Raw genomic sequence first — 13,341 nt, 5'->3', positions numbered from 1 at the left:
ATAGAGAGTGATTCTAAAGTTTTGAGCCTGGGAATTAAGGAGAATTGGTGGTACCATGAACAAACTAGGGAAGTTAAGAGAGAAGAACTTGTTTGAGGCATGAAAATGATCATTTTGATTTTACACGCAAACAATATATGCAGATGTGAAATGTCCTAATGGGTTGTAGGAAATTTAGTCAGTCACCAAGCATTTATTATGCCAGGCACTGTGATAAGCTCTGGGCTGACAAAGGAAAAAACCTGTCCCTGCCCTCAAGGAACTCACATTCTAATGGGGGAGACAATATGTAAACACACACATAAAAAAATCCATGTGTTGTATGCATGCATACACATACAAGATAGATATAGAGCAAAAAATATACAGTGAGGGAGGACCAAGAAATTCTCCTACAGAAAGGATTTGATCTGAGCCTTGAAGGAAAGCAGGTAGGTGGAGGTGAAGAGGGAGATGTTTCCAAACGTGGGAGACAGCCAATGGTAATGTATGGAATGGGGGGATGTGTTATCTGTATAAGGAACATGTCTATATATGTATATATGTGGAACAACCGGAAGACCAGTGTTGCTGTATAGTTCACAAAATAAAGGAAGGAATTAATCAGGGGTAAGGAATCTGCATCCTAAAGGCTACATGTTCCCCTCCAGGTCCTTGGATTCAAGGGTTGCACTTGAAGACCTAAAGGGCCACATGTGGCCTCAAGGCTGCAAGTTCCCCACCCCTGGATTAAGTTGTAGGACTAGACAGGTAGGAAGCAGACAGTTGTGAAGAGCTCTAAAAATCCAAACAGATAATTTTATATTTGATCCTGGAGGTAACAGGGAGCCTACTGGAGATTATTAAGGGGTGGGGGCTGTGGAAATGGACAGCAATTCTTTCATCCTTGGGTGTGTGGTTTGTTTTAAGTTTTTTTGCTGTTATAAAGTACTTAGGTCTTTCCTTTTTCTTTCTTGAGACATTTATAGGATAATATCCTAGCAATGGAATCACTGACGGGATCTCCCAAATCCCAGGATACAGAGTTAACTATAACTAGATCCATGATTTAACTATTTAAATAATAATAATGAAGAACTAACATCTTTATCTTAACTATTAATAGAAGGGAGATTTTCATCAACCAAATTGTAGGATTTGTTGGGGAAAGATGGTAGGGATAAAAGGATTTTGCATAATATCATCAGAGACAAATGATGGAATAAACATAGAAAATGAGAATATATTCTTACATATACTCCTTAGCATTTAACAAAGTGGAACCAAATAAATTAACAAATGATGAAGAAGAAAATGTTTAATTTCAGTCTTCCAAGTCTCCCTGAAATTTTACTGTTGAGATCACTTTAGTAAGTTATCATGCACTGCTCTCCAAAGCATTTGTCCCCCCACTCTACCATTGCCACCAATGCCCTTCCCACCTACTCCCTTTAATCCAACAGTGAATCTTGGCATTTTTTTTTTGCAGTTGTCTTAATTCACATTTTATTATTAGGGATATTATTATTTCTTCTAATATAATTAATTATTCTAACATAATTTATTATTCTAATATATTATCATTAGTTATTAGGGAATTTAAAATATTTTTAATTGTAGTTATTAACTATTTTCATTTTCTCCTTTGAAAATGCCCTTTGACTCTTGCTTCATTGGGGAGTGTTATAGCTTTCTCAGTTCCTTGTGGATTCTAGATGACAGACCTTTTATCTGATTGATTTATGGTATATATCTTTTCCCCAATCTTTTTCATTTTTTTAAAGTTTAGATGCATTACTGTGTTTTAGTAGTTTAGGTTTTCATCATATCTTCCTGGTCTACTCCAGGACTGTCCTAATTGGTCACCCTACCCCCAATTTTTCCCTATTCCATTTCTGAAAGGCAACTCTGACCTTGGGCTGCTAGGTAGTAGAATGGATAGTGTTTTGGATCTGAATTCAGTTTCTGTGTCAGATACTAGCTCTGTAACCTTGGGCAGGTCACCTCACCTCTTTCACATCTGTAAGATGAAAATCATAATATTTACCTCATGGTGTTATTGTGAAAATCTAATTTGATAATATATGGAAAATACTTAGTAAACCTCAAAGCACTCTATAAATGCTAACTAATATTACCATGTCACTTCCCTATGCAGTAAACTCCAGTGGGTCCCTATTCTTGGATCAAATAGGAACTCCTCTGTTGGGCATTTAAAACTCTTTACAACCTGGTTACAATCTATCTTTCCAGTCATCAGTAAGAATTTATTAAGCCCCTATGATAAGCTAGGCATTGTTCTGGGTATTAGGGATATAAAAACAAAGAATAAAAACAATTTCTTCCCCCAAGGAGCTTATATTCGTACACATTACTCCCACATATTCTCTGGTCCAACCAAACTGGTTTTCTTGTTATCCCTCATACACTACAGTCACACCTCTGAGCCTTTGCACAGGCTGCCTCTAGAGCCTTGAATATACCCCCTTCTCACCTTTGTCTCTTAGAATCCCTAGTTTCCTTCAAGATTTAGCTCAAGTACCAACATGTAAATCCAGTATTACATAATTAGCCCAGGTGCTAGTTCCTTCCTCAACAAATTACCTCATCTGCTTTGCATATAGCATGTATGTACTAATGTATGTTATGTTGTCCACCCAATAGAATGTAAGCTTCTTGAGGACAGGTAATATTTCACTTTTGCTTTTGCATCCTCAGGGTATAATGTAGTGACTGACACATAATAGGTGATTAATAAATATTTGCTGATTGATTGGCATGTTAATGTATAGTGCAAACTATATATTGGTTCTGACTAGCACCATGCAAGGGAATAATCAGTTAATTAATCAAGGAAAACTGCTCAAGAAGGTGGTGACTCTTAAAGGAAGTTAGAGAAATGTATCCCTATCTATATGAATATAGATATAGATGTATCTATATAATATGTATATTTGTAGATGTACACACACGTGTGTGTAAAAAATGTATGTGTGTAAACAAGATAGATAAAAAATGGGAGGGTAATTGCAGTAGAGAAATGACCTATGCAGAAGCATAGAGGTAGAAATTAGAAATCACGTAGATGTTGAGATAGACCTGACAAGACCAGAAAGATCAGCTAAGGTTGGAGGCTTGGTAGGGGACAGGAAGGGAAGATGGGCCGAGGAGGGGAATGTTCAGTGATGGAAGACCCTAAATGTTAGACTACAAAAAATGTATAATTCTAGAAACAATCGAACACTAATATATATAATCATAAATGAGGATGTTGTGATGTGAGAGCAATTGGTTAGTTTCTTCTCTGAGTTCTTGCCTAACTTCTTGACATCTACTGGGATTGGGTCAGGGATACCAACAAAGAGGGGTATTAGCTATTTTTCAGAAATCACTCTGGTGAAGAAATTACCCACCTGTGAACAAGAGAAGTGGAGGTAAATGTTGGATTATCTAAAATCATGTTGATGGTCTCTGTCTGGAGATGAAAATGATGAGAATCTTTTTCTCAACCCCCTTACATTTCTTTTAAGTGATGGGGGACTTCTCTGGCTATGTGTATAATCCCATTGTTTCTGATCTGTTTTGTCTTGATTTTGTTTGTTTACTTTTAGTTTACAAGATTCAGTTCCACAATCCCTTGAGTTTCAAATTTTCTCTCCCTCCCTTCCCTCCCCTCCCCCCATGGCAACATGCAATCAAGTATAGGATCTGCAAAGACTTTCACATTAGACATTAGTTAGGTTGTAAAGAAGGCTTGTAACTGATGGAATGAACAATGGGAAAGAGGAAACAAAACCAAACAAGAAAAGGAAAGAGAGCAGGTAGTTTGCTTCAGTTTGCATTCAAACCCTGTTTTTTTCTAGTTCTTTGTCTTATAACCCTGCATTGCTGAGAAGAGTCCAGTCTACCGAAGTTGGTCGTCACACATACGTTGTGTCTGTAATTGTAACTCTTAAAGACGCGACAGGAAGTCATTGTAGAAAAAATATATATATTCATAGGATTAAAGCAGGTTTTGCAGTCACATCACATTGGTGTCCACTGCCTCCTATGATGTGATAGAAATAGTTGTAGAGAGAAATCTGAGGCTTTTGAGATAAAAATTCCTCATAAAATTGTATTTTGTAGGTGATGGCTGAGATAGTTTCCCTTGGTAACCAGATGCTATAGATAATTCATTTTGAGATGAGAATAAGGATATTACTGAATGTTTTAAACTGTTTATAATATAACTGCTTGACCACAAATACCCTAAAATTATACCAAGTCATTGAAGTTAACAAAGGGTAAGTAAAAAGAACAGTGTTTACTCTTACAGTAAAGAAGAGGCATTTTACAGAGAAAAGAAGAGGCATTTTGACTTTATGTGGGTTGGAGGAAACCATCATATCCCTTTTTTTTTAACCACTCCTGATTGTCCCTTATCAAGGAAAGACCAAGGATCATGATGAGAAACTGAATTATTGTATCCTACATTCAAAGCATTTAAAATACAGATTGAATCAATTAGAATGAAAGATGGAATAATAATTTTTTGAATGAAAATTAAAATCATTCTCAAAAGATGGGAAAGGTCTTGTAAACGAGTGATTGGAGAATTTGGGCAGTGTCTTTCCTTAAAGGGACACTTTCACTCTTCCCTTTTACCTCCCTGCTCTTCCCCTCCACTTTAACTGCTTTTTCTTCTGTTTTATGGGAGATAATTTACCCTATTCTATCTCTCCCTTTCTTCTTCTCCCAATATATTCCTCTTTCCCCTTAATTTTATTTTTTAGATATCATCCCTTCATATTCAACTCACCATGTGCCCTCTGTCCATACACATACATATATACATCTGCACATATACACATGCATATACGTGTGTGTATATATGTATACACACACACACACACACACACATATATATATATATATATACTTATTCCCTTCAACTATCCTAATACTGAGAAAAGTCTCATGAGTCACAAATATCATCTTTCCATGTAGCAATGTAAACAGCTTAACTTTAATATGTTCCTTTTTTTTTAAAGCAATCGGGGTTAAGTAACTTGCTCAAGGTTACACGGCCAGGTGTTTCCGGGTAGGTGCTGAGTGTCTGAGCCCAGATTTGATCCCCAGGTCATCCCGACACTGGAGCCGGTGCTCTTACTCGCTGAGCCACCTGGCCGCCCCTAAGCAATTGGGGTTAAGTAACTTGCTCAAGGTTACACGGCCAGGTGTTTCCGGGTGGGTGCTAAGTGTCTGAGCCCAGATTTGATCCCCAGGTCATCCTGACACTGGAGCCGGTGCTCTTACTCGCTGAGCCACCTGGCCGCCCCTAAGCAATTGGAGTTAAGTAACTTGCTCAAGGTTACACGGTCAGGTGTTTCCGGGTGGGTGCTGAGTGTCTGAGCCCGGGATTCGATCTCCAGGTCATCCCAACACTGGAGCCGGTGCTCTTACTCGCTGAGCCACCTGGCCGCCCCTAAGCAATTGGGTTTAAGTAACTTGCTCAAGGTTACACGGCCAGGTGTTTCCGGGTGGGTGCTGAGTGTCTGAGCCCAGGATTCGATCCCCAGGTCATCCCGACACTGGAGCCGGTGCTCTTACTCGCTGAGCCACCTGGCCGCCCCTTCATGCTTTTCTTGATTCTTCTATTTAAAGTCACTTTTTCTGTTCAGCTCTGGTCTTTTCATCAAGAATGCTTGAAAGTCTTCTATTTCATTGAATATCTGTTTTTTCCCCTGAAGTATTATACTCAGTTTTGCTGGATAGGTGATTCCTCCTTTGACCTCCGGAATATCATATTCCAAGCCCTTCAATCCCTTAATGTAGAAACTGCTAGATCTTGTGTTATCCTGATTGTGTTTCCACAGTACTCAAAGTGTTTCTTTCTGACTGCTTGTAATATTTTCTCCTTGACCTGGGAACTTAGGAATTTGGCTATAATATCCCTAAGAGTTTTCTTTTTGGCATCTTTTTCAAGAGGCGATTTGTTGGATTCTTTCAACTTCTATTTTGCCCTCTGGTTCTAGAATATCAGGGCATTTTTCCTTGATAATTTCTTGGAAGATGATGTCTAGGTTCTTTTTTTGATTATGGCTTTCAAGCAGTCCAGTAATTTTTAAATTATCTCTCCTGGATCTATTTTCCAGTTAAGTTGTTTTTCCAATGAGATATTTCACATTGTTTTCTATTTTTTCATTCTTTTGGATCTGTTTTATAACATCTTGATTTCTCATAAAGTCATTAGCTTCCATTTATTTCCACCACTCTAATTTTGAAGGAATTATTTTCTTCAGTGAGCTTTGGGATTTCTTTTTCCATCTGGGCAATTCAACTTTTTAAGGCATTCTTCTCCTTGGTGGCTTTTTGGATCCCTTTTGCCTTTTGAGTTAGTCTATAAGAATTATACTCTTTTGAATGGGCTATAGCCCATTGCCTTCCCATGGCTTACTGCCCTCTTATATATGGAATATGGAGGTACATGTATCTTTGACTAAAGAATGTTGTGTCTTTTTTGAAAGGCATTTTCCTAATTACATTCCAGAATGCTGGTGAACGTCACTTCCTTTTTTAGTGATAAACTACTATATAACCAATTTTGTTATCTATGATCATGGGAGAGAAGTAACTTAAACCCAGAAATGAACTCAATTTCCTCATCTATATTGGGGGGTGGTGGAGGAAAGGCAGGGAAATGTATTTTAAGTAGCCTTCAGAACTAATATTCTATGATTCTTGTGATTCATAGCAGTAGGTAATTGTATTAGAAAATGAGATGGAAAAAACACGTGCCACCAGAGTGCTGATAGAGAAGAGATCATGGTGGACTGGAAAAGTCAAAGGAGGATTTAGCAGTACTTGAGCTGGGCCTTGAAAGAGATTTAATATTTAGAAAGGTAAATAGGTGAAGAGAGGGCATTTAAGGCTGAGTGGAAAAGCAGGAATAAAGAGATAAAGTCTAGATTGGTCACGTCATGTCATATTAAAGGAAAAGTGAACAACTCTCCAGTGAGAGAAAAAAATGGGAGATAAGATTGGGCAAATAAAGCAGGACTATTTCATAGAAGAGAAAAAAACGTTAAACGTCTTAGGGGTGTACATTTTGAGTAGACAAGTCTAAAAATTGTCTAAAAGGTTAATTATCAGTGGTTTGTTACTTGATGTTTGTCTTAATTTTGTCTGACGTAAAACTTAATAAAACTAAATAGAACTTGTTCCACTAATCTAAAATAAATAAACAAAACCTCCAAAGGCGCTTTTCATTGACTGTGCAAAAGAGCTAAATAATTTGGCCCAACTCAAGTACCACTAATTCCCCCTCTGACTTTTCTAGTCTTCCATGATCCCTCATTAAAATTTAAATTTGTATTTCCAGCATCTTCCCTGAAATGCATTGCTACTCACAAGCAACTTTCTCTACCTTGACATCTGTCACAGAATCAGAAAACAGATTCCCCCCCCCCCTTTTTTTTTTGCTTTTAGTTGCAAAACCTCTACCTGGTCTTAATGATTCAAACTGGCAACATCTTAAAAGATTAAAGGTTAGAGATATTTTCACATGAAAGAGGATGGACACAGTGGTGATCAAGATGAGATGGTCAATTTCCCACTTTACAAAGGAAAAAGTTCATATAATAAGTGAGGTGAATAATAATTTTCTGTCATCAAGGTGGATGAAATTGTTTAATGCTTAATAGGATTTTTTATTATTAAAATTAACATTTTTATACTGTTAAGACTAAGAAAACAACGTAAAAGAAGTTTGTCTAAGCCAGTTGATTCAGTAATTGTTTTTGAGAAGGAAAACCACTTTTTATTGCCCCGGAAGTCATGCAGATGTACCTTCTACCTATTTGTAACCCAGGAACAGTACAGATTCAGGCTGTGAGAAAAACACTTGTGGGGATCATAGGACTTCCCAGGCAGGGTCAGGGAGTTAGCTGGGACCAGCTTCAACTACCCACTGCTACCCTGGGGCCCCTCAAGAAGATCCACATGAGATACCCCTTAAAATGGGAAATCCCTTCTCACTAAAAGAACTCAGAAACAGAGTGGGCAGAGGAAGGCTTAATATGCTTACAGGGAGGAAGTGGATGTGGTCGTCACTGGGAACACGCCCACACTGATGCAGAAGTTGGAGTGAGGTTATATAAGTCTGTCCTTCCTGGTAGAGTTGGGGTTAGTTGAAATTCCTCAGATTCCTCACTTTATTTCCCTACATTCCCTCTTTATGCAGATTGCATAGGCCTAGTAGTGAGGACACATTTGACCTGGGTGTGACCTCTAGGGTCTGATCTGTTTGTCACACCCCCACCTTTCTAGTTTGTCCTGGGGCCAGAATGGCCATTGTCTTAGTAAAATAAGATAATCCAGTTTACCCCACAGAGATGATCTCCCAATAACTTTTGTGCATACCATAATATCTCCTCTTACAAGGCCAACAACCCACATCAAACTGTTATGCAGTATAATAACTGGTCATTGAGGTAGTCCTCAGAAAGTTAAATCATGTTCAAATTGGTTTACACCAATAAAATGGAACCTCCTTGAAGTCAAGGACCATTTCATTTTACCTTTGTATTTCCAGTGCCTACTACCATAGTTTCTAGTATAATAAAGGCTTAATAAATGGTTGTTGATTTTAATTTAAGTAAATCTTCAGTTAAGTAGAAAATTAATTTACCCACAAACATGCCATTCTTCAATTGTGCTATCTAATTGAGGCACTTGTGGGACCTTATGTGCTCTAATATACTTCAGGGGACAATCTCTGTCCAGAAAGAACCCAAAAGACAAAATTCTGTCTAATACTGTATTTACTTTTTTTTTTGGAGAGGGGAATTCAGGGCAGTTGGGGTTAAGTGACTTGCCCAAGGTCACACAGCTAGTAGGTATTAAGTGTCTGATGCTGGATTTGAACTCAGGTCCTCCTGACTCCAGGGCTGGTACTCTATTCACTTTGACACTTAGCTGCCCCTGTATTTATTTCTGCATCCATATTTTCCTCTTGTTTGAATGCCTATTCTCTCCTTTCTAAATGTTCTTTGTTCTTCAAAAATTAACTCATGGTCAACTTCCTTATCTGTGAAGTTTCCTCAGACCGCTGTAGTCCATAGCTGTCTCTTTTTTTGAACTTAATACCGGTATCATGCCACTAACTTATCACACAATGCATACTATCTTTGTTATCTTATTACGTGTCTTGTCTTCCCAAATAAATTGTACACTCATATAAGAGATGGGTCGTGTTATGTAGAATGTTCCAGAAGTGTTCATGTAGTTTAAAGCTACTAATACTGTTATAGTTTATTATTATTAAAGTTTAAAACTTTGTAAGACTTTGGGGGGGGCACCCTGTATAACCACAATGCGTAACATTGTACAAAACTTTGTTTTTAAACAATAAACAAACGCAATACCCAAGTTGAATTCTGTTTACTCTTCAGTTAGCGCCTCCTTAAATACTTTAGAAAATATGATGTTGATTAAACTTTCCCCTGCCCTTTTTCTCCTTCTCCTTACATAGTGACCAGCGTTGGATTTGGGTAGGATTAAATAAAAGGAGTCCAGATTCTCAAGGATCTTGGGAATGGAGTGACAGTACACCGGTGAGTTAATCCTTCCCCTTTCTTTTCCTCCATTTATGTTTCTTTGGAAAACTACAAGCAGTGGGGCAATTCAGGGTTTTGCATTTGGAGGAGGAACTTGTTTTAATGCCATAATGTAATTATAGTGAGGTAATCCATCCATGTCAGCCTCAAAGAATCCTTATGGTCCCTGTAGTGGTAGTGAGTCTAATTTATAATAATGAATGCCTTATATTTGTACAGTGTTTTATAGTTTGAGGTTCAGTGTTTCATTAGAGCCAGGAAGACCAGAGGTCAAGTCTCACCTCTGAGATGTACTAGCTCTGTGACTGGTCAAGTTAATTGACCTCTCAGTGCTCTGGGTAGCTCTTGTGAGAAATGCCAGTAGTTTGGTTTCCACAAATTCTATAGAACACTGGCTGCTGCACAGGACATGCAGGAAGGTGTAAATCAGGATAAGGGAGGAAGGGTAGAGCACCCTATCCAATCATATAGCTGGAAGAAATCTGTAAGTTTACCCTTGGAAGGGGCCTGGGCAAGGCTGACTCAGACCAAGCAATAGTTACCAACTTCTCATTAACACACATGCTTAACTAGCCTTATGCATAGTAACTGACACACCCCACATAGAATTAGAGCCTCATTATCTGCTCATGGGATGCATGAAGCTCATATTGGATGGAGGGAACATGCTAAGGAACACCTATGTATAGTGGGCAGGTGAGAAAGATTGTAACCCAGAAGAGCTGGCACCAATGCCACTTCTGAAGGAGGAACAAGGCAGAAAGTTTGAATGGAAGCAGCATAAAAGGGCTTGCCTTTGTCTGATTCTCTGTAGTCTTTTGAAGAGGCTACCCATTTATTCAGGAGAGAATAAATGTAAAACAAAGGTAATGAAAACCTTCCTGGCTTTCCAACAAGTATTATTTATTCCTAGATGGAGCATGTTTGTAACATTCTTCGAGTCTCAGGACTCCAAGTTGAGAGAAAGTGCTGACTTATATTGGTAGAAGGAGTTTCCTTCAAAAGGAATTCCCTGTAATAATGAAATCCCAGACCATTTGTTATTCCCTTTTTAGTTTACAAAAGCCTTTTGAAAAATCCTCATTTGATTCAGTGCACCTGCCCTGTGAGGTTGGTAGAATAGGCATTCAGTTTTCTTCTCTGCAAAATGGGGATAATGATAGCACTCAACTCACCCGCTTGTTAGGAAGATCAAATGAGATAATATTTGTAATGTGCTTTGCAAACCTTAAAGTGTTATATAAATGCTAGTTAATATTATTCCTATCATTAGTTTTACAAATGATGAAACAGACTCACTCCCTCCCTCTCTTCTTTCCCTCTTTTCCTCCCATGTTGAAGGTACACAGATGGTTTCTTGCTTTCTGGTTCTTCTTTTACTAGTCTCCATGCAAATCACCACTCTTTCTTTACCAACACAATTACCTGTGACATGTTGTAATTTGTTAAATCATAATATATCCTATTACTTACATGTTGACTTAGCTTACTGGAAAACAGTATTAGGCTTGACATCAGAAGATCTGAGTTGACATTTTGACTTCAAAATTTACTAACTCTGTGGCCTTGCAGAAGTCACTTAAACACTTGCTTTAGCTTTCCCTTTAAGTTCAAAGTAATAATTATCTATAAAATGGGGGAAGCAGTATATACACTGCCTTAAATGGGTATTGCATGCATTATTCAGTAGGAAGAATAGTTGAAGACAGAGGATCTCAGTTCAGATTCTAGGTTCTTACTACCTATGTGACTTTGGGCAAATCACTTAACCTCCTGGTTCTCAGTTTCCTCATCTGTAAAGGAAAGGACTTGGTCTAGATACCCATGATCTCCTTTCCAGCAGGAAATCCATGATCCTGTGATAATTATAAAGCTTTCTGTGGCTGTTAAGCACTATAGAAATGTATATAGTTTTCAGTCTTCTTAGTGGACACTTGGGGGGAGACACTTTGCTTTCTTTGTAGACTTGAGAGATACACTGAACTTACCAGAAACCCATTTATAAATGATCTCTGCAATTGGCTTACATTTGCAGCCAGCTGATTTAACTGATTTCTGCTTCATAAAATATGCCCTCTAACCTTGATCCTAAATTCTGGGAGTATAACCTTTCTGGAACCCCATGTACTAACTGCTCTTCTGAACTGCAGATCTTTATCAGGTAAATGTAATTCTGAGTTCTCTTTCTTCTTCTGCAGGTGTCTACTGTGGTCATATCAAATGAGTTTCAGGAAGATTATGACATCAGAGATTGTGCTGCTTTCAAAGTAAGTTGCATGATTGGCTACCACAGGATACTTACTAAAAATATGGTAGTTTTTTTTTTTCAGTCAGAAATATGTAGTGAGTGTTCACTATGTGAAAGAACCCTATGTTATGACCTCTGAGAATTTTTTAAAAGATATCCTAGGTCAACATTTAGCCACATTTATCTAATAATCAAATTTATATGTACATAAAAAATAATTATCTATATGACACAATAAGAAAGTGGCCAAGTAAGTAGTACAGACAGTAAATGCTCTAGGAGCTCAGAGAGGAAGTTCCATATTTGAAAGTCTTCATAAGACAGATGGCCCTTGAAATCGACCTTGTGAGATGGAAGGGATTTTGATAGGTAGAAAATAAAATACAAGGGAAGGTATTCCAGTCATGATAAATGGCATAAGCAAAAGTTCAAAGACAGGAAAATATAAGCTATATTCAGCAGGAGATGGGAGTAGACCAACCTGGCTGATCAAAGGGATCACACAGAGTAGTATCAAAAGATGTTTGGAAAGGGTGGCCAAGTTTAGGTTATATATACCTTCAAATCTCAGGATAAGGAAATTGGACTTTGTCCTTTAAACAACAGAGAGCCAGAAAGTTTGTGTGCCAATGATCTTTTTAAAAATCAAAATGATAATTTTAGGGAGCTCAATCTGTTTTTGATTTGAAGGGTCAGGAGACTCAGGATTTAGGGAGGCCAATTGAATAACCATTTCAATAATCTAGGCATGAGGGGATGGAGACCTCAAATGGAATAGTGATAATGGTGACAGAAAGAGAAGGATGTGTACAGACACTGCAAAGAAAGGATCAGTAGCACCTGATGACTGATTGAGAATGGTGAGCAAGAAAGAAGGGAGAGGTAAAGAGACCTAAGGTTGAGACCAGATGACTGGGAAAATGATGGGGCCATTAGGAATTGCAGGAGGAAGATCTCTAGAGGGAATGATCAAAGGAGGAGGAAATCCAGAAGAATGTAGTATATCAGAAAGCAAAAGATGAGAGAGAGTCAAGAAAAATGAGGCAGTCATAGAATCATAGGTTTTAGAGCTGGAAAAAACCACAGAGGTCATCTAGCCCAACTCACTGACTTTATAGATGAGAAAACTCAGGCCCAGAGAAATTAAATGATTCCCCATGGTTACACAGGTAATAAGCGACAGAACTTGCACTTGAACATTAGAGATCCTTTGGCTCCAAACCCAGCATTCCTCCCAGGTACCATGCTGCCTCCTCAGTGATGTCCATTGCAACAGGGAGCTCAAGGAGGATGAGGACTGAGGAAAAAAAAACTGTAAGACATGGTCATTATTAGGCTCTTTTTACTTAAAACCTAGATGTTTTAGTTATCTGTGTAAGAGCAGTCCTATTTTTATCAACCTCTCACTTTATATCCCAGGAAAAGATAAAATATCTTTTATGAATAGGGTCTCATACAGAAATGACTGCCTGGATCTTCCAGGTGACGGTAACCATGCACATTATATGAATATAT

At 38.1% G+C, this 13,341-nt stretch overlaps 1 protein-coding gene across 2 annotated transcripts in view; it reads left to right on the top strand.

Annotated features, from left to right (window-relative positions):
• LOC138155384 (CD302 antigen) overlaps nucleotides 1-13,341 on the top strand; it is a 220,016-nt gene that overhangs the window by 67,422 nt on the left and 139,253 nt on the right. For both annotated transcript variants that reach the window (XM_069080612.1, XM_069080607.1), the window contains exons 14-15: nucleotides 9,494-9,575; nucleotides 11,777-11,845. In XM_069080612.1, the coding sequence (XP_068936713.1) occupies nucleotides 9,494-9,575; nucleotides 11,777-11,845 (151 nt within the window). The remainder of the gene's footprint in view (nucleotides 1-9,493; nucleotides 9,576-11,776; nucleotides 11,846-13,341) is intronic.

The sequence above is a fragment of the Petaurus breviceps genome, unplaced genomic scaffold (assembly GCF_028583685.1).
Source record: "Petaurus breviceps papuanus isolate PSGF00001 unplaced genomic scaffold, PetGlider_PUasm1.0 91133, whole genome shotgun sequence".
In the NCBI taxonomy this organism is placed as follows: domain Eukaryota; kingdom Metazoa; phylum Chordata; class Mammalia; order Diprotodontia; family Petauridae; genus Petaurus; species Petaurus breviceps.
Note: the sequence above shows the minus strand (reverse complement) of the source record. Positions and strands in the feature narration are given on the sequence as shown.